Source organism: Lithobates pipiens, unplaced genomic scaffold (genome assembly GCF_037356315.1).
Source record: "Lithobates pipiens isolate NorthernLeopardFrog02 unplaced genomic scaffold, aLitPip1_a1.2 Scaffold_18, whole genome shotgun sequence".
Classification (NCBI taxonomy): Eukaryota; Metazoa; Chordata; class Amphibia; order Anura; family Ranidae; genus Lithobates; species Lithobates pipiens.
In genome coordinates, this window is record NW_027507758.1 from 517,907,414 (window position 1) to 517,930,180 (window position 22,767).

Genomic DNA, 22,767 nt, shown 5'->3' on the forward strand with positions numbered 1-22,767 from the left:
GAATAGAGCTATCCAATCAGCAGGGAGTGTGAGAATGATAGATTTCAGAGCTATAGGTCTGACTTCATAAGGTGTGTGTAGTCTGCAGAGACTACACAGTGAATAAGGGTTCTTCTCTCCAGCTTGCTGGCAGGGGACAGGCTTTTCTACTCTGTGGCTGTGGCCATTGTAAAACTTAACAAATATTTTGTTTTAATGAACCTGTAATATATTTAAACTGAAAGTTCAGTTGACATTTAATATTTGAGATGCCAGCAAAAGCTCAAGGTTTTCAGAGTTTCAGCCTTTATAGGTTGAGAATTGCAAAACCTGGAGGGGTTTAGGGAGCTAATGTTGTAAAGGTAACCTTATATAATTTCCAAGGCAGCAGATCTGTCAATATTATAAATTAAACTTCCTCTTAAAAGGATTTTATAACTGCCTTTCAGTTTGGCTGAGATCAAAGATTGGAAATAAAAGCACCTAAATGTATCTTCTTAATCACCACACTAATCCTTCACTTTGCTGCCCCGTCCTTTTATCTTCATATGGAACCTGAATAATTAATTAAAACTCAGTTTTTTTCCCAAGATCAAAACATCCCTAATTTAAATACCTTTATTTAAAAAAAGGTTAAATAATTCACTGGGCAATTATTCTTACTATCCATCTGCAATTATCATAAATGCTTTTCATTTGGAACTGCAAACCCAGTATACATGCATTCGGAAACTATCTGATCCCATCTTTGACCCAGATGGAAAATGACTTTGCTGTCTGTAAACAAGTTGATTGAGACTTATTATGGGAAACGATAATAATCCAATAAAGGTGAAACTCTATACTCCAGCACCGCTTTTTGAATAAATTAACATTCAAGTGAACTTTTATAAAAGATTGGTACAAATGGCTTTTTCTATAATCACTTATGACTTTTCACAAGTGACAAAAAATGTCTCCTACTTGCAACCTTGGTAACAGTTACCATTTGTAGTCGGGATATAGACTACACCTTCACTGTCTCTTCCTGAGATTTGAGTTTCAGGTCAAGATAAAGACAGCATGCTACATGGAATATTTCATCCCAGGTACCCACTTGGATTTACTGAACGGGTGTCTTGCCAGTTACACAATTTGTTAAAGTGGTGGTAAACCTCTCAAATGAAAAATTAACAAAGCATATCCTTCCACAGTGTGGACTTGCCTCTATCTAAAGCATCTAGTGTGATTTCGGTTTTCTCTCGTATTCCTCTGCTATCTGCATAAGTCACTTCTGACAGTCGATGCCTACACCAGACGATCCCAGCAGATGTTCCCTCTCCCCCTCCTACACACAGCGGGTGATTGATGGACTCAGTTGTGCATGTTTTCCTATGAGACTGTGTAGAGGGGTGTGTGTTCATTTTGCTCCACTCAGATTTCATAATACATCCAGCTTGCTGTTCTCTGCTTTGCAGTATGTGACATCAGATGCTTGCCCCCTGCCTTCTGAAGCTCAAAAATGCTGTGTAAATTCGGGACTTTGAATTGATGTAGAGGAGAGAGGGCTGCAGATAAACAGGTTGCCTAGGGGGATTTGTTTCATCTCTGTTTATCACCTGAGGCTAGCCACTTCACTGGATATATGTAAGGGTTTACAACCACTTTAAACTATAACTAAAGGCAAAATCTTTGAATTGGTTTTGGATAATGTGGAGAGGGATTCAAGCCCCTGGAAGTTTTTATTGCTGTCTGTGCCCCCATTAAGGAGATTCACCCTCTCTATTTGTCCTGTTTACCATTATCAGTGAAAGAAAAGCCCACATTTTGGGTTGTCCCCAGAAAAGTAATAGAGGGGAAATCGTCCAATGGGGACACTAGTTCTGGTGACCTGGGGTCCCCACGGGATTCCCTTTATTTGCATGTTTTTTTTATGGGACACGAAGTGAAGGCAAACCTCTGAAATGGCACACAGATGGCGAAGAAAAAAATCTGACAGGGGTTATAACCCTCCCTTACTCTATCCAAAAGAAAAAAGAAAAAAGTTTTGCCTATAGTTCTACTTTAAGTCTTATGGGATTGTGAGGGTGCAGTGTTTCTTTATTATCACACATAGACTGTTTACCTGAGTTTGGTTAAAGTGAAGTTCCACCCAAAAATGGAACTTCCACTTTTTGCCATCCTCCCCCCCCCTCCGGTGTCACATTTGCCACCTTTCAGGGGGAAGGAGGGAGCAGATACCTGTCTAATACAGGTATTTGCTCCCACTTCCTGGCATAGATCACTGCGGCGTTCACGGTGACCTATGCCACTCCTGGCACCTACTCTGTCCTCCCCCTCTGTATTCTGGGAGACACACAAGTCCCAGAACACAGCAGGGACCAGTAAGGACGCACAGCGCGACTCGCGCATTCTCAGTAGGGGTGCAGCTTCACTTCCTGATTCCCTTACCAGGGATGGCAGCGGCAGCTGGCGAGAGCCGATGGACAGATCGGCTTCGGCTGCCAACATCGCGGGCTCCCTGGACAGGTGAGTGTCCATTATATTAAAAGTCAGCAGCTGCAGTATTTGTAGCTGCTGGCTTTTAATATTTTTCTTTTTTTCGGCGGCCTCCTTCACATGTGCAGGAGTGATGCCATCCCCTGCCAGCCAATGAAGATGGCACACAGAAGAAGATGCCGGCGAGGGACAAAGCCATTGGAGAAAGGTACGTATTAACTTACTTTACTTCTGCTTTAAGTGCAGTGTAGTTTGTAATTCATCTTTATTTTGACAGGCTCTTTAAAAAAAAAAATATTCTTGTTTATAATTTTCTAGAAGTTCTTTTGGACCCGTGTAGGACTTGGTGTCCATCATCTTCCTGCCAAGCAGTGTGCAAACTACAAGAGAAAGGGCCCCAGAATCCACAGCTGGTACAGTGCACGTCCTGCGACATTGAGTTTTGCTCTTCATGTAAAGCCAACTGGCACCCAGGACAAGTTTGTCAAGAAAACTTGCCAATCACTTTTCTTCCTGGAGAATCAAGGTACTCGTTTAAAAAAAAAAAATTGCTAATAAAGCGTTTTTATACAACATCACTTTAGTCTGTCATGCAACAACAAATGTTTATAATATGACAGATCTATCTATCTATCTATCTATCTATCTATCTATCTATCTATCTATCTATCTATCTATCTATCTTACCAAGGTAGTTTTTCTTCTTGTAGAGCTCATTGGATAAGAGTGGATAAAATGTTAGATTAATTTGTGTCAGCCTTTGGCCTTTTGGTTCACATCTTTGTATTGTGGTGCACCAAAACCCAGATTGTGGATCCATGCTTTTAGAATGTACATTGGGGTAGCATTCAAAGTGATGGCACTGTAGTACATCATGAGTTGCGCATTCAACACAATCCTGAATATGTTAATATTGCCTTAAAGGACAACTTTACCTTTAATGAAGTTGTCCTTTAATGAATCTGTCCACCACTCCTGAGTGTAGTTGTCCATTAGGCCTCAAGCACACAACCATAGAAAAATACAGCAACTAGTATGCAGGACCTTGCTGGTAAAAGCTGCCAAGTATTGTTGTTAGGACACAAGTCACATCTGGCACCTAGCATCTTACTGTTGCTAGGACGCAGGTGGCTTGTCGAGGAGCCTGTCTAGCATTCTCCGTCGCCAGGACACAGGTAGCTTCTGCCACCTAGTCTCCTACCTTTGCTAGAAGGCAAATGGCTTTACAAGGAATCTGCCTAGCATCCTCCATTGCTAAGGCAAAGGAGGCTACTAATGGAAGTTGCCTAGAGTCCTAATGTTGCTAGAACACAGGCGACTCTTGTACCCCTATAAAATAAGTTTATGAGGTATGCATTCAGGGCCCTTCCATATAGATCAGCAGGGGATCTGTCCATGGGGGGGTGACAGGTTCGTGTCCGCTCAGTTTATGCAGAGCGGACACAGGCTCTATGGGTGACCAGGTATAAATGGACTCCTCTGTCCCTTCACACCCAGCTTCCTCTGATCCAGCCTGCCCAACAAAAGAGGATGCAGTCCTTCTCTGTTGTTTTTTTTTTTTTTTAGCAGACCCAGAGGTAGGAGGGTGTAAATGGGTACAGTCCATAGGGATGAATGGACCTTCCGATCAGGGCCGCCTGAAAAACGGAGAAGTGGATCTGATCAGATTACCCGTGTAAAAGGGCCCTTAATCGTTAGCAAGTGTACAGGCATACTCCACTTTTTAGTACACAATGGGGTTTATTTACTAAAGCTGGAAAGTGCAAAATCAGGCTACCTTCTGCATAGAAACCAATGAGCTTCTAACCCCAGCTTGTTCGATTAAGCTTTGGTAATAAAACCTGGAAGCTCATTGGTTTCTATGTAGAAGTGAGCCTGATTTTGCACTTTCCAGCTTTAGTAAATAAACCCCATTGTGTACTTGTAGTGGGGTATGCCTGCACAAGGTTATTTATACAGGACCTCAAATGCAGATTTTGCTATTCTTTATTTTTTATTTTTTGTTACAAATCTGAATGCAGACCCCTCCAAAAAATTATTGATAAAGATGCTGTGTTTTTTGCGGCAGTGTGCATGAGACCAGAATGTTCCTAACATGTAACTGTCAATAGACTGTAGTAGTTTGGGCTTTAATTGTGTTACATTTACACAGAAGTTACATACTGACCAAGCTAAAGCTTTCTGCTGCCTGATGCCATTAGCAGCTCAAAATTGATATGACCGCTACATTAGAACAAGCAAACTTTGACAGTAATGACACATGATAGTAGATTAGCAGGGAGAATCAATTAGATTTCGGCAAGACTGTCTCCAATGTTTTCAACGGTCAATCAAATGTTTGTGTTTATATAGTAACCAGTACTAGACAGTACATAGCTGAGATCTAATTGGTTTCTATGGGCAACCAGTTATCTAAAAATCATCTGAGAGTTTCCAAGGAGACAGAGATGTCACGTAATGGAAGGTTAATGGGCTTCTCAATTCTGTTTGTCCTTTTACCCGAGAAGAAAGCAGAATGTTGACAATATTATCTATACACTTGTGTACTATTTTTTTTCCTGAGAGATTTTCTTCATCCTACTATTAATAGATGATTTCTGAGTCTAAAGAGAGGGGCTGAATACAAATGATACAATTGATATAGCCAACCATTATAAATGTCTTTCAGGCTTTCTGATGTGTCATAGAAACCACAGACATACAAGAATGATGGCAGAAAAAAGACCAAGCGGTTCATTGAGTCTGCCCCATTTTTTTTCTGAGTATAGATCTATGTTTGTCCCAAGCATGTTTGAATTCACTTAAAGTGGAGTTGCCCCCCAAAAAATAAAACTACTTAAAATTCTTAAAAAAAATCAAAAAAAAATAATTGGCAAAAAAAAAAATTTTTACTCACCTCTAAATACCGGTTGCTAGGGGGTCCCTCGTAGTCTGCCTTCTTCATTGCCCGGGCTGGTGACATCACTTCCCCTCGCGCCGCACATTCACCTGGGACCTGTCACGTGTCCCAGGTGACTGTACGGCGTATCACGGCGCCCTGCGCCGCTCGCGCATGCGCAGTGGGTGCCCGGCTGTGAAGCCACAGCCGGGTGCCCACAGTATGCATGACGGCGCCGCGAGCGGAGCGGGGAGCGAGGGGGGGGCTTCGTTCCCCCGCATCGCTGGAACCCGGGACAGGTAAGTGTCCGATTATTAAAAGCCAGCAGCTGCAGTATTTGTAGCTGCTGACTTTTAATTTTTTTTTTTTTAGGGGGTACCCCACTTTAAGCTGGAAACACACTATACATAATATGAGGCCAAACCCAAACAATTTTCATTTGGTTGCAATCAGGCAGGCCCTTGCACTACATAGTTGAAAGTTAATCGAAGGGAAATCGAACAACAAAAGTTGTATAGTGTGTATCCAGCCTTAAGCCCCGTAAACACGATCAGACTTTCCGATGGTAAATGTTGGATGTCAGGCTGTTGGTGGAAAATCCAACCGTGTGTATGCTCCATCGGACAATTGTTGTCAGACTTTCCGCCAACAAATGTTGGCTAGCATGTCTTCAAATTTTCCTCCAACAAATGTGTGTTGTTGGATTTTCTGATCGTGTGTACACAAGTCCATCAGACAAAAGTCCAAAGTACAAACACATATGCTCGGAAGCAAAAGCGGTCAGTCTCATAAACTAGTATTTGTAATGGAGAATAAACCTCCCTGGCGGTATGATTAGTTCTGGTTTTAGGTGCTGAAAGCAGTACAATTATTTTGCATGGAAATTTGGCGTTTTATATTGTAGTCCTGTAATTCTTAGGAATAATGCTCTTAAATCTGTTCAAACCAGAGTCTAGCAGACATCCCGGGTATGATAAAGTTTATAATATAATAAATAATAATAAAAATTATTCAATAATGTAATCAAATCCAAAAACACTGAAATTTGCTCATTTGCAGAATTGTCGAATTGCAGAATTGTCGCTGTCATTAGATTTAGTGTTTGATGACGAATTTCCCCACAAATCGCTATCGCTCAGTTCTGCAAGTGATTATAATTTACTGTCGCTGTTTTCTAGTTGGTCTAAAATCACTTTTGACATAAAGGGACAGTTTTTGGTTGCTATGGACAATCTCCAAATTCCAGGAAGAAAAAACAGTATTTATAATATAAAAGTGCATGCAGGGCACTGCACAGACCACTAGGGACAAAGGGGGTGTGTGATTTTTTTATACAGTACTGTAATCTGTGTGTTTTAACTTTTTTGAATTTGGCGCCGATTTCCGCTACCGTGCACCATAACGCCGCAGGGAACGGAGCTCGGCGGCATTCGGTCACTGTGTGAATCGAGTGGAGGACGGCTCGATCACACAGCGTGGAGGACATCGCTGGATCCAGGGGACAAGGTAAGTAACTTTTCCCTGTGTCCTCCCTGTATCCAGCGATGCGATCCCGAGTCTGGCTCGGGGTTACCGCTCGTGGTACTAAAATCCCAACCCGAGCCAGACTCGGGATTACCGCTTATTCTGAAATTATGAAATTCCAAATACAGCGCACAAGTCTCTTCTTCTTTAATGGGATAATAATGAAGCTGCTTTGCTGGTGACACTGATGGAGTTATTGCTAACACATTTTCAAAGGCTTTTTTTTTTTATAGTGATATCAAGATCAAGAATAATGTTATTATTATTTTTTTTTTATTTTTTTTTTATTTGTGCAAGTTACTACAACACCATTATCCCATAGTTTATAAAATCAAAGACACAACTATGTTGGTGTCCCTTGTCAATTTTACATTGTATTTTTTTTAAATATAACTGCCTACTCCCAAACTGTCTTTTGAAGTAAAATACATAGCCAAGTATTATTCTACTCAATTATTTTATTGTGCATTAAAAAATAAATAAAAAATAAACATGCTAGCTGCCAATAGAACTTAACCGAAAAGTGCATTCTATGCATCCAAAAATATAGAAATTATACCAAATCAAATCATTATTCAGTGGATATAATATAAAGTGCAGCGCTAAATAGTAGTGTTTGAAAAACACTGGGATCTCACTTTACGCACAAAGGACTATTCACATTGCTTTAATTTTATTTCAATCACTCACTTTGTTATATGATATGTTAATGTCTGTGCAACTGTGAAGTTGCTATTAACATCATATGGTGTATTTTATATACAATTCTTTCTGTGATTTTATCACGTTTTTCAAACACTACTATTTAGCTCTGCACTTTATATTATATCCACTGTATCTTTGCTAAAAAAATTCTATGTTTTAGCGTGTTGGCTGCTGCTTTGGGATAGCGCAGTGTCGCATTAGTTGTACAAATCATTATTCAACCAAAAAAATAATGTCAAAGCAATAACTCCAAGGCCAATAATAAATAACACGTAATCTTCTCCGATTCCACAACATATCTGGTTGACGAACGACCGTTCAGAAACGAACTGAAAACACAAAATGAAAAGCTTATGTTATTTTACCAGAATCTAGTTTTACCCCAACGTGCAAGCGATGGGAGATAATTGAATACATTTTAAACCTGCTGATTGCTGCATATTTAAATGTTTTTATATACAGCATTTGATTTTATTTTGCTTTAATCTGAGCTGTTGCTTTTTCAGCTCTGCACAAAAAACTGTGGAAGATGACGTACCAATCAAACGTTGTCCTAAATGTAAAGTCTACATAGAACGGGATGAAGGCTGTGCACAGATGATGTGTAAGAACTGCAAGCACGCCTTCTGCTGGTACTGCCTGGAGTCTTTGGATGTCAGTATACATTTCTATCTACAGTTCTTACTTCTCAGCATAGCTATGAATAGAAATATGCAGAGCTTTTTATTATGTTTTTTTATTCTTTTATACAGGATGACTTCCTGCTGATACATTATGATAAGGGACCATGTCGGAACAAACTAGGTCATTCTCGGGCATCCGTCATATGGCACAGAACACAGGTTTGTGAACATGCTTTCTTGTCCTCAGTTGTCTTCAGTTGTTGTTATTATTATTATTAATAATAATAATAATAACGATTTATATAGTGACCAAAAGTTTACACGCGCTTTAAAATGTTGTTGTGAACTAATTTCAAGAATTTTGGATGGGCTAGTTTGCATAATAAGGTTATGAGAATGGTAAAAGGTCACTCCACACAAAGCCAACATGGCAGTTTTAAGTGGGTTCTGGTGGGCTGACTGTGCCGTTCTCCGTTGGACTTTTGTGTCTCTAGTTATGATACAGCCTTACTTCTGCTAATATATTCATTTTATAGTGGTCATAGCCAGATCTTCATGTAACGGTCAAAGACCCATGAGCTTTGACACAGAGCTTGCCCTGAGAGATGTAAAAAGCCACTGGATGCCTTGGTCTGCCAGCGCCCACCCAAATACTTGGATTTACCCATCCTTTAAAGTGGTTGTAAACCCTTACAAACCACTTTGACCTACAGGTAAGCCTAGATTAAGGCTTTCCTGTAGGTCCAAGAAATATCTCCTAAACCTATATGGTTTAGGAGATATTTGCCCGAAAACGGGCACCGCTGTCTACGGTGCATGCGCCGTAGACAGCGGCGCGCAGGCGCACTGAGCGCGGCATTTCCAAGAATGGAGCTGCTGCGCGTGTCGACTCCCGTGCGCATGCGCGGGAGTGACGTCATTGCGGCTTCGCCGAATGACAGCGGCGGAGCTGCGAGACCCCACCAACAAGATGGATGCGGCGGACTACAGGGGACAGCGGCGACTTCGCTGGCTCCTGTGTCAGGTAAGTGACACATAATGGGCTACTATGTGATGCATAGTAGTCCATTATGCTTTGCCTTTGCAGGGAATGAAAGAGGAAGTAAACTCATCAGGGTTTACTTCCTCTTTAAGCCCCTGTTAATGCTATGAATCGCACAGTAATGAGCTGCGCTTTCCTGTACGATTCACATGCAATTCAGTGTGATGTGATTTGAGCCCATTCAGTGGGCTCAAATCGCACTGCATTGCACTCAATGTAGAGTATGCACTCATTTTGGAAATGCACTGCAAACGGATCTCATGGTACTTTTGTACCATGCAATTCAGTGCAGGCGGGACCTGTTTGGAGTGTCGTTTATGTAACATTACAAATTCTGGATGGACCCTCTGCACACTGCTATACACCCTTTCTAGAAAACTATGCAATTAAAAACAGGTGTTTTTTACTCACACATATTGCAATACATGTTTAAGCTGGTCAACTGCATCAACGTGGTCTGCAAGTGTTTTACAAGAGGGGAGGACAAGGGGACAACTACAGTTTGTATCGAGTCAGAAAGGTCCATGCACTACACAATAGTTGGTAGATCTAAAGGAGATTGTACTATTATATTATACACCGTAAGGCTAGATATACCATCAACCATGTAGTATTATGCCTGCCTAATTTAATACTAATTAAAAGGATTGTTTAGGTTTTTCTTCACATTAGATAGTATTGGCAAAGCTACAGAGGTGTAAAAAGCCACTGGATGACTTGGTCTGTCAGAGGTGTATGGCCAGTTTAACAGATGTGAGGCCCCTTTCACACCAACAGACTGGATCGGACCACCCATTATTCTCTATGGGGTGGCGGATGTCAGCGGACATGAGTCCGCTGTCACCTGTTGGCATACGATCCGAATCAGTCCGCTAAAGACAGATGGATGGTGATACGTTTTCCATCCATCGGGCTGATCGGATGACAATTGGATGGAAAGGACATGAAGTCCATTTCCCTCTAACCATCCCATAGAAAACAGCGGGCTGTGCCCGTGTCCGCTCTGCATGCTATCTGCCAATAGAACTTAACCAAAAAGTGCATTCTATGCATCTAAAAGCATAGAAAATATACCAAATCAATCATTATTTAACCAAAAAATAAAATAAAAGCCTCATGCATGTGCCCTGCTTCTTAATATAGGGGGTCACCAATGCCAAGAGTTGGTGAAAGCAGGAGTCCGTCATCCGGAGATAATTCCAAAAATCACCCGGATTATTCTCCTGGAGCTCCCGCAGCAAAGGCTTATGACATAATTGGTCACGATTAATAAAGCAACCAATTTTTGGTCCAAAAAATCCTTCTCCTCCTGTTCCTGGACTGGACATGGGTCAAAGCAATAACTCCCAGGCCAATAATAAATAACACATTATCTTCTGCGATTTTGCAACATGTCTGATTGATGAACAGCCATTCAGAAACGAACTGAAAAGCACAAACTGAAAAGCGCTAAATGAAAAGCGCAAATCAACACTCACCAAACTTCTACTAACGTGAAATTAGCAGAAGGAGCCCAAAGGGTAGCGCTAAAGAGCTGAAAAAAACACGTAGTACGTCACTACGTTTGTGTTTGTCGGCCGACATTTCCTTGCCATTTGTATGCAAGACAAAATCCAGGCACACGCCTTCGGACAAAAGTCTGAGGTTTTGTATGCGGAAAATCCAATCGTGTGTACGAGGCTTAAATTATTATTTTTACACAGCAGTTGCAGAAGCAAACCTGAGAGTAGAATTAACCACTTGCCGACCTGGTATTTTTTGTTTACAAGTTTCAAATCAGTATTTTTTGCTAGGAAATTACTTAGAACCCCAAACATTATAAATTTTTTTATATTACATAAATAAATACATATTTCTTTTAGCCAAGACCCTAGGGAATATAATGGCGATCGTTTCATTTTCTTATGTCACATGGTATTTGCACAGCGTTTTTTTGATGCAATTTTTTGAGAAAAGATACACTTTGATGAATTAAAAAAAAAGCAAAACACAATTTATACCCTTTTTTTTTTTTTTTTTTTTTTTTTTGTGAAATGTGAAAGACGACCCTTCGGTTTGGTGTGGGTTTTAAAAGGAACTCCATGCCAAAATAAAAAAACAGCGTACCATACCAGACCCTTATTCAAGCATGCAGCCTGGCAGGCCAGAAAAGGGGGGACAAGCCAGCACCCCCCCCCCCCAGTCTCATGACTCATACCAGGCCACATGCCCTCAACATGGGGGGGGGGGTGCTTTGAGGTAGGGGGTCCCCCAGATACCAGTAGATATGACGTCTTCCCAGAACATTGCAGCTGATGAACACCTGCTTTTGAAATTTGCATTGATGATTGACCTGAAATTCGAATGTGTGAACCTAGCCTAAAAAAAAAAAAAAAAAAGTATCTTAAATTGTAACTTCTAAATTGACTGGCTCTAATTAAATACTTACTTTCTCTGCTCCCCTTAGCTAGGTTCTTTTTTTTTTTAAATATTAATAATGTATATCTATGCTAACACTTGTTTTCAAATGATCACTGGTCAAACGGAACATTTTTTTACTCTTTTTTTTGTACTTTTTTGCCTGTAAATGTATAGAAAATAAATCAAGACAATACAACTAAAAGAAACCCTCTTTTGTCTTCCCTACCACAAAAAAAATAATTTACGTAAATTATATCTGTTTTACTTCATATACGGTACATCCCTCCCCAAATGCATGTTTACCTCCATATATGGCCCATCATAGTGTTTACATAATTCAAGGTAAGTTTTGTGTTTGCTGGTTGTGTCTACACTGTAAATCCCCATAGACTTCAATAGGGCTATCTGCTGAGGTCAGAGATGCTCAGGAGGGGGTTCTATAAAGGTTTATGGGGATATTCTGTACAGACATGACCAGTGCAGAGAAATGTTTTCGTTATGCCTAGTACACCCGATGAGAAAATCAGACAAAAAAAATTGGAGTGATAGTACGATAATCTAATTGTTAGTACACAGTTTTCGAAAGCCAATCACGACAGTTCGTGCGAAAATATCCGAAGGGACAAGTGAAATGGAAATGTTTCTCGTGCTTCAGAACTAATTATTTTCCTGTAAGTATTCTGTTGTACAAGAATTTTCGTAACTTTACTAACCTATTGGTTTTTGATCTGAGACTAGCATGCAAAGAAAACAAAAACGAACGGTCAGTTGTCTGATATTCTTATTGTGTTATGAGGCTTTTGGGATGTACACATTGTGGAGGTTATGCATCTAGGGGGAGGCAAAATAAGTATTTGTCCTTTAAAACAATAGACTCTCTACAGCTTACAGTATATAGAATTGAATCTATGGCATCTAAATGAGAAACTGTATCCCATTATCTTTATTTTTTTTCCATCATCTGATGAGAGGATCTTGATATTTGATTAGTTGACACTAAATTATATTCTTATTCACCAAAAATAATCTTTACACCAATCTTTATTTAATGGCCCCATAAACCATTTTTCATTAAATCATTTTTCACTGTTCTGTCTCACCTATGTTTGTTTGGAACTAGCAGTGCACTACTCTATGCAGATCCCATAGTCCATAATTCTAGGCTAGTAAGAGAGGGTGGCTATGCTCCTACATACAGTGGGACCATGGAGGATGAATGTAGCCACACTCTATTGGAGATTTGGAGGCGGTTGAGAGCAATAGAAGGCACTTTTTTTTTAGAATACATAATTGAATGTTTTTTTTTTTTTTTTAACCAAAGTTTTTTGTCGCTTTAACTAAGTTCAATGAATAATGTCATCCAGAGAGCTGGAAGAGCATGCTGGGACATTTTCTTAGCTGCTAATTTGCTAGTTGCTTGTCACTACAGTAAACCAACATAAGGCTTATTTATTAAGGCATTTCAAAGACTAATGGCAAAATGCAGTAAGGCCCCTTTCACACTGGGGCGTTTTTTAGGTGCTACAGCGCTAAAAATAGTGCCTGTGTAGCACCTGAAAAAATCTGGCCCCTTTCACTCCAGTGTGAAAGCCGGAGGGCTTTCACACTGGAGCGGTGCGCTAGCAGGACAGTGAAAAAAGTCCTGCTAGGCGCATCTTTGGAGCAGTGAAGGAGCGGTGTATTCACCGCTCCTAAACCACTCCTACCCATTGAAATCAATGGGGCAGCACGGCTACACTGCTAGCAAAGCACCCGCTGCAAAACCCTTTTTTGGCCGCTAGCGGGGGTTAAAACCGCCCCGCTAGCGGCCACATACCACTGCTAAAACGACGGTAAAGCGGAGCTAAAAATAGCACCGCTCTACTGCCGACGTCGCTCCCGCACCAGTGTGAAAGGGGCCTTAGCATACTGATAAATCTGATTTGTGTTGACTCTTATATCAGTTGGGGGGTGATCTCTGGTTAGTTGCTGTGGGATTCGTCACTTTTCTCTTTTCCTAAAGTGTTACTTCTAAGAAAGCCACAAAATGATCGAAATTTGGCCGGTCCCTGCTTAAACAGCCAAATCTCAATCTGTCTATGGCCAGCTTAAAGTGGAGGAAAACATTCCATTTTGTATTTTTTTTAATCCACCGCCATAGTCTGTGAATATTATGGGCTGTCTGTAAAACTGGCAATACACGGGGTGAAGGTTGTCTGGTTTCTGTTAAATTAACTGAATATTTCTCCATGGATTTTTCAGTTGGCACCCTTCCACCCCATATCCTTCGAAGGAGCCATATGCTATGTATACACGATCGGACAGCCCGACAACAAAACCGTGGATTTTTTTCCGATGGATGTTGGCTCAAACTTGTCTTGCATAGAAATCATAAATTGTCCGACGGAGCATACATACAGTTGGAATTTCCAAAAACAAGCTCACATCGAACGTTAATTGTCGGAAAATCCTATCGTGTGTACGGCCCATTACAGAAAATTGTCAGCCAAACAACACCTGCATCCAATCAGATTCGGGCTCTGTTTTGATATTTAAAAAAAGCCAGCTTCTCCAGCTTTGAAAAAACAATATCAGCAGTGGGGAATTCACTGTTTAGCATGGATGGAGGAATCTGTTAGATTTTTATTTTTGTTTAGCCTGCATGTGTTGGAGCACTCAGAATCTGGTGAAGCTGTGTATGGTAGCCAATCTTGCTTCTAACTTTTCAATTAAATTCACTTTGTCAATTAAGCTTTGACAATAAAACCCGGAAGCTGATTGGTTTTCATGCAGAGCTGCGCCAGATTTTGCACTCTCCAGTTTTAGTAAATCTCTCCGCAAGTGTCTATGGCCAGCTTTAATCTCTAGAGAGCTGGCGACCATGCTCGATTATCTCAACATACAAACAGAGGAAGAGTTCTAAACCTGATGGAGCACATTCACACGACGTTATAAGGATTGGGCCAGTTCAGGGATCCTCTGTCATAAGACAATCTAGCCTGACTTTGAAGGCATATTAACCATAATGTTTTATCACTGCATTGCAGCCAGGTAAAGCATGTATCAGAGGTTTTATTTTTTTATATACTATTGCTATAGTCATATATTAAAGTGACACCAAACTCTGGTTAAAAAAAAAGAAATTATATTCAAGTATATCTTCCTATTTCAATAAATAATCTTCTTTTGCTTTTAGCGTTCCCCAAATCTCCAAATTCCTTTTTTATTGCCGCTGTGAGCTTCCTGTTAGAGGGTGGCTACATTTGCTCTCCGTGGTCAGTGGTGGCCCATCCATTAGGGGCGCCCAGGCTACGTCCCCTCTCTCCACACCACCCCCTATATGAATAATAGATAGATTCATGAACAGCATGAAAATGAATTATCACCGACCAACACTGTCCACATTCCCACTGTATGTAGGAGGTGTTTTTTACTGTGCATAAAGCAATTCACATTAATACAGCTAATGCAGAGCATTGCTTGTTTCATATAAACAGAAGTGAGGGTGAAAAAAAGAGGTTAGGGAGCTCATGGAGGATTTTATAAGGAGGCAGAAAAGCACATTATGAAATTATTTCATTAAAAAAAAAATTGATTACAGGGCCATTAAAAGAGAAGTATGTTTTTTTTGTTTTTTTCCCATTATACTTACCTAGGTGGATGCAGCATTGGTCTGGATGCAGCATCGGACCGATGCTGCATCTGTCCCCTGCTGTCTCTGCACTGAGAACCGAGCCATCGAACACCGCCAATGGATCAGTTCTCTCAGCCCCCTGTGTAGCTGCTTAAAAGCGTAGTTTCTGACTTTTAATATACACACACTCACCTGTCCCATGGTCCAGTAATGTGGCCACCCGAACCCTCGCTTCTCTCCCTTGGTTCTATCCGGCACCGGGATCAAAAGTGTGGGCACCCAGCTCTGACAGCTTGTGGCTTCACACCCAGGTGTGCACTGCGTATGCGCGAGTCGCGCTGTGCCTTTTCAATGGCCGGGCAATCTTCTGGGAACTGTGATGTGTCCCAGAAGATTACAGGGAGGGGAGAGTAGAATTTCCACTTCAGTTGCCTAGGCGGCACAAGCGGAAGTGAGAGCAGGTAGCTGTCAAAACTAGGTATCTCCCCCCACTTTTGGTGGAACTCTACTTTAAGTAGTCAGTGTGTATGGATTATTTTTGGAGAATAAGGATATCTTTTGGTGTTATTTTAAACTCTTTGTGCCAGCAGCAAGCTCAAGCAGTCCAAATCTCCATTAGTCTGACATCCCCCCCCCCCCCCCCCCCCCATGCAGTCGCAGTGCCTAAACTCCTGAGCAACATTGTTGTTTGGAGCTCTGCGCTGAGGGGTATTGGACTGCTCGATATTCAGACCACTGTGCTCTGTGTTAGTCTTTTTGAGTGTTTATTTAAATTGAGCTAGTGCTACAACCAAGATACGTTTTTGATATAGAGCTACAGCACTAGAACATTAAGAAAAACTCTAAAATATTCTTTTCTTTTTAAGCTACCTAACTGTATCACACTACTAATACAAAAAGGTTATGTTGGACTTTAAATCAATGTAGGTCTGTGGACCCAAACCTGCAAAGGACACCATGGGCGCTGTACAGGCAAACCACCAAAAAAAGAAAATAATATCCACTTGTATTATAAGAATAAGTGCTGGTACATTGCTTTTCTTGCCCGCCAGCGCCACCTTGTATTAAATGCTTAGAATACGTGTTTGAATGGTTTAACAATGTCCTTTGCACTAAACCTTTTTATATTTTTCTTATTCTCCGCAGGTGGTTGGAATATTTGCAGGATTTGGGCTTCTGCTATTAGTAGCCTCGCCATTCCTCTTACTGGCCACTCCTTTTGTTCTGTGCTGCAAATGTAAATGCAGTAAAGGGGATGACGACCCCTTGCCTACTTAATGTTAAGAAGAATGAAATGGTAAAGTACACCTTTCCTGTGCACTGCTGGAGGCTACGTTACAAGTGGGATACAGCGTAGTTTGTCCGGCTCATCTGGCATTCAGAGACACTAAGTGTGCCATTATACTAGGAACTTCTGTCTGCGTTTGTCAAATCGAAAGTATGATAACTACATCATCTAGGAGATATGAGGATCGGACCGCACAATGTCATACATACGTGTTCAAAACTTTTATGCAAGTTGATCCATTTTTAAAAATTCTTTCCAGTTTATCATCATCCATATACTTATTTTACGCCATTCCTTGTTTCTTGGAGGATTTTTTATATATATATTTTTTTTTTGTTATAGAATGCTGTATATTTCTTATGCATTGTTCTGAAAGGGATTGTTTTTGCTGTAGATGTTCTTTTATATCAGAAGGGTACCACAGAGAACTGAGCCTCAACTTTCTTGCTGAAATAACAGTAGTTTGAACTGATTTAAAAAAACAAAAGTAAAAAACTTAAACAGACGCTATGCTTAGTTTTTAGTGTTTGCTGTTTATATGCATTTGTACATTATAAATGTTTAATACATACAGTATTGTTGATTATGCGTTTTTCTGTCCTCGCACTATGATGTACAGATTTAGGTCTTGTGTTGCCAGCCTCTGGGGTTGTATAGATGGCATTAGTTTGGAACACTTCTTAGATCATTCCGACTTCAATGATAGGTGCAGTTGACCTGCTTCTGATTTACTATTGACCTGCTTCTAGTTGTTTTTGCATTCCATAGACTTGTATGGCAATGTAAAATCCACTCAATATGAAAAGTATAACTAAAGACAAAACTTTTTTTTCCCGTTTTGGATAGAGCGCAGAGGAATTAGAACACCTGTCAGTTTTTATTGCTGTCTATGTCACCGTTAGGGAGATTCCCCTCTCTGATTGTCCTGTTTACCGTTCTCATTGAAAGTAAATGAAAATCCCACATTTTGGGTTGTCTCCAGAAAAGTAATAGAGGGGAAATCTTTCAATGGGGGCTCAAGTTCTGATGACCTGGGTGGTCCCCAAGGGATTACCTTAATTTGCAGGGATTTCCTCTCACTTCCTGTTTGGCTATGGGACAGGAAGTGAAGGGAAATGGGACACAGATGGCGAAAAAATGTTTTAACAGGGGTTATAATCTTCCCTTGCTCCATCCAAAATGAAAACAAAAGTTTTGCCTATAGTTCTACTTGAACAAAAGCCAATTGACACAGGCCATAATAATCATTGGGTAGCAATATCAAGTATTTTTTTTAAAAACTTAACACTCCAATATGGGTAGGAAGCTCCTACCCGGCACAACCTGACATGCTTAGCTTTTAAGTAGATTTACTGCTGTCACAGACCTAAGTGAGTTCTCTATTTATGCTTATATAAAAAAAACACTGGAGGGCTCTATTTTTGTGTCCTGCAACCTTTAGTGAATTTTCTTTAAAACAATATGAAGAATTGTATAGACCATTGACAAGCTGGGAATAGCAGTTCACAGCCTGACTGGAGGTGGAATGATATATTCCAAAGGGAACCTGTACAGAAATGAATATTGTGTATAGGACTGAGTCCTGCTTTATTGGATACAAGCCAGAGAGTGGAGTAACTCTTGAAAGAAGTAATTATATCTACTAACAATACATAAGGCATCGTCTAGAGCAACCACCAAGCCATGGCTTTTCTTCTCTCGGGCCTCAGCCAGCTGCAGATATGTTAACTTCCCACAGGGCCTCCCAGCTCCTGTAGTACCCCCCAACTTCCCATAGTGGCGTACAATTCCCTCAGCCTCAACAGTGCCCCACAATCTCCAACAGGGCCCTCTAGCTTGCTGTAGAACCTCCATCCTTCCATGGTGCAAACAATTTCCAATATTGTCCCATAGTGCCCCCAACCTCCTACAGTGCTACCCACCCCCCTGAAAAACCTTACTGCCTACAGAGCCACGAAGTCAGTTGCAGAGCCCCCTAACCCACTAAACAGCCCCCACACATTCCAGAGAGACACCCAGCCCCATCCATAGCCTTTGCAGAATTTCAGAACATATTGCAATATTGCATTCCCAAAATTGTATTGTGTGAGTATAAACTTTGTTCAATACTGTTGTGGCATGGAAGGTTTTGGAAGAATTTACCAGGCCCTGGTCTCAAAGAGGTTGAGAACCGATAGCCTAGAGGATCTTAAAATAAGGTGCAAAAACTAAAATTGTAAATCACTTACAAAACTTTTTTTTCAAAATTTTCCAAGTGCAGTCTGACTAGTTGTAATAAACAATACTTTTTTTTGGTAAGCAGTCCCCTGGCTCCATATGGGCATGTACAAATTTTTAGGTCTGATGTTTATAGTGTTCACTGCACAGTGACAACTGCTAAATGGTTGTACTGAAAATCTCATATGTACAGCAATTGAAGGAAAGCATGTTACAGCTTTTGATTGTAGGTGTCTATATGGAGGAAATCCTTTCAGGACCAGAACATATAAAATCCCCACCTTAAGTGACCATGGTAGGAATCAAAAAAACAAAACAAAACAGCACTGCAGGGTTACATGGCCATGGATATCAAGCACCGAAAGTCGCTGCATAGTAAAGCCCACTGTCGTTCTTTACTATGTAGTGGCATCAAGTGCCGATCTTATGAGATTTTTAAGCCGGGGGAGGGAGGAATGAGAGTGTTTCTGTAAGAATACCTAATAAAAACCTGTTTTTAGTTGTGAGGGTAGGATGTGGTGACAGGTTAACATGCTAATGAAATCTCCAAACGAATTTTCAATATTTTCAAATCTGTAGCTTTCATTAAATTATTACCTGGTGATCCTGCCATGAAAATCTTGTTCTGGTATTTTCTATTATAGGGAGACAACACTCTTTCCCTGTCTTCTAATTGTATTCCTGCATTTTCACCCTGTCATACAGGCTTCCAATAGGGACTACAGTGGCTCAGAAAGTATTGAAACCAAGGGGTCAGCATTATGACCGGACAGTTAACATTTTTCAGTGGAAGACCAACAATGGCAGCCATAGTACTTTTTTCATGGCAGATTCACTTTAAATATAAAAGAAATTGCCTGGAAAATTGTTTTCTTGACCAATCAGAAAGGGTCATCACAGTCATGGGGGTAGAAGTTTGAGCTAAGGGGAGAGTTTCTCATTATTAGAAAGAGGAGATTTGCATACAGATGGCAGTGTGGTTTCTCAGCCTACATAGGGTGGACTGCAAAAGATGTACTTCATGCACCTGGATCTAGTTTTATCTTAATTGGGTCTCTACAGTCACTTAAAAAGATGCTATCACCTTACCCATTCAGGGTAAAGTAACTGACTGTTTAAAGCCCACCCCTGACTACCTTATACTTACCTCTTCAAGTGATTTCCACACCCCTGCCAAAAGGCACAGCCAGTCTTCTCTGCAGACTCAACTGCACTAGACCAATACAGTCTGGTCTAGGACTCACACCAGCCTAGAAAAAGGAGAAACACTAATGGGAGTTTTCCTCCTTTAAATGTGTTCAGAATGGGACAGTGACAGCACTGTACTCCAACTGGCTTAGAGTGCACCCTCCCCCCCCTTCTCCCAGTCTTGAGTGTTGATGTGCAAAGCCTACAAGAAGGCTGATATTAAAAATTATTCAGGTACTTTTTCTAGTTGCATGTAAAAATACTTTAAATGTATTTTGATTAATCAAAAACTGGTGATCAGGCAGCAATAAGTTCAAGAGGCATGACTTTTCAATTTTTTAAGATACTTTGAAACAAAATAATAGCAGCTCCTACCAGCCAGCTCATTCACCTCTTTTAAAGCATGCTGCTTATTTCAGTACTGCAAGTGGTCTTAAAATGGAAGTCGAGCCAAAAAACATAATCTGAGGACCTTAATTACAAGCCCCATATATCCTGTTCCCCTTATATTGTAACTACAGGAATCTTATATGTGCACAGTTCAACACTGTTCCCCCCTGAAACTGCAGCAGTACTACTTACCGTTGTGATAATTAACTAAAATAAAAAAGATCTGCTGAAGCTCTACCTCCTTCCTCACCTCCCTTCTCCCCAGCCTAATTGGACAATGAAGGAGCAGCAACACACTGAAGAGGCTACCCCACATGTTCGATGTTAGTCTAACAAGCACTGTCCAATGTATTAGAGGCCTGATGTGCTTTCTATGTAAAATATATTTTATTATTTTTAATGAATACTTCACTGGATTAAATAGTGGTTTGTAAGTATTTGCCTGAAGTTTTGCTTTGGTAAAATACAATATATTTACCAGGAGGTGCAAAGAGTTCTTATCCTGTGTCCTGGTTGTACAGTAATCATCATTTATATTTACTTTATTGCTGTAGACCATTAAGTAATGTGCTGTGGTGATCAAACAACAGATGATACCATTGTATAAATCAAAGTAGTCACCAGCAAACAATACTGCTCTTCATTGGTGTGTTTGTCACATAGGAACACAGCATTATTTAGGAGCATCCACAGACCACCTCCATCAAACAGTCATCACTGTCATTGGCAACAGTTATTGGTGTAGATTGCTTTTGCTACAGAATTTTTCATTTTTTTTTCCATATGGCACAAAATATGATAGAAGGAGTGGAACTCCATTGGCTTTACAATGTCTGAACAGGAGAGTCTCGGGGAGTTTTAATTCTGCAGAACAGAAGATGTAAGCCCTTGTACACACGGTCGGAAATTCCGACAATAAAATCCGTCGGATTTTGTCCAAAACTGGTGTTGCATACAAACCGGTCGGACAAAGTTGTCGGAAAATCCAATCGTTCATAACGTAATGATGTTATTTTGTTACGACGGGGCTACGTTCAGGCTAGTAGCCAATAGCTTTGGTCTAGGAATTTGATCTGAGTATGCGTGGCACTTTGTCCGACCGGAATTCTCTACAAATGATCAGACAAAGTCCGATCGGATCATGTTGTCGGAATTTTTTTTTTTATATCCAGCTCTCAAACTTTGTTGGTCGAACATTCCGACTGAAAAAGTCTGATGAAGCCCACACAAGGTCGGATTATCCGACAACACGGTCCGATCAGACATTTTCCGTCAGAATGTCTAACCGTGTGTACAAAGGCTAAAAAGAGCAAGAGATCTAACCTACAAGCAGTCAAATGTAAATTAATGTCAGATTTGGAAATACTTAAAAAGAATGAATGTTCATGAATAAGAAAAGTGTCAGGTTCTCTTGAAAGAACAACCTCTTTCACCTTCATTTAGCTTTCTTGCCCCTTTGTCAAAGCCCCCATGAGATAATGAGTGATAAAGTGAAGCATTTGACCTCCTTCCATTCCTTCCAGGATGCAATGCTAGGGTTTCAGCAGCCAATTGGTAGAGAGGGAATAAAGTAATTGATAAGTTCCAATATCTTACACAGATTATGCTCGCTCTCTGATGGAGGAACAGATCAGTGAGAAACTTGAAAAACAGTTGTGGTGGTGGTGGGTTTTGTTCTTTCAAGATAATCTATGATTTTTATGACAGACTGATTCCAGAGAGGATCTTCAGTCTTAAAAAAAAAAAAATTATGTCAGCAGCTGCAAATACTGTCTAAGGATCCAGCGCTGTCCTCACCTGGGCCAGTTCTTTGCTGGCCTTTGGGAAGCTGGCTGTGACTCCTTGCAGGCTCACAGCTGGCTCCCCAATGTACACGTGTGAGCTGCGTTGTATTAATAGTCCCGCACCCTCCTCGTACCTTTGATGTGTCATAGAAGGTTGCCGGTGGGGGTGAAGAACTTCCTCTTTGATCGCCTAGGTGGTCGGAGCAAAAGTGAGAGCAGGTACCTACTAAAATTGGGTACCCCCCCAAAAAAAAAAAACAAAAAAAACTCCAAAAATAGGAAAGGAGGAGGGAAGGAGGTCTTAGCCCTTGTACACACGGTCGGAGAATCCGTTGGAATGTGTCCTATCGGACCGTGTTGTCGGATAATCTGACTGTGTGTGGTATGCATCGGACTGTTTCCATCGGAATATCCGTCGGACCAAATTTTCCAACTTGCTGGAAATATTTTCCGACAAACTGGTCCGATAGGACATACTCCGATCATGTGTAGAGAATTCCGATCGGACAAAGTGCCACGCATGCTCAGATCAAATTCCTACATCAAAGCTATTGGCTACTAGCCTGAACGTAGTCCCATCGTAACGAAATTACGTCATCACGTTCTGAAAGATCGGATTTTTCGACAACTTTGTCCGACCGTGTGTATGCAACAGTTT

General features: G+C 40.8%; 1 protein-coding gene across 1 annotated transcript in view; it reads left to right on the forward strand.

Annotated features, from left to right (window-relative positions):
* Positions 1–17,106, forward strand: part of RNF144A (ring finger protein 144A) — a 114,978-nt gene extending 97,872 nt beyond the window's left edge. Inside the window, exons 5-8 of the mRNA XM_077488742.1 lie at positions 2,776–2,983; positions 8,071–8,218; positions 8,317–8,406; positions 16,389–17,106. Of these exons, the coding sequence (XP_077344868.1) occupies positions 2,776–2,983; positions 8,071–8,218; positions 8,317–8,406; positions 16,389–16,520 (578 nt within the window). The 3' untranslated portion in view covers positions 16,521–17,106. The remainder of the gene's footprint in view (positions 1–2,775; positions 2,984–8,070; positions 8,219–8,316; positions 8,407–16,388) is intronic.
* Positions 17,107–22,767: the final 5,661 nt, after the last annotated feature.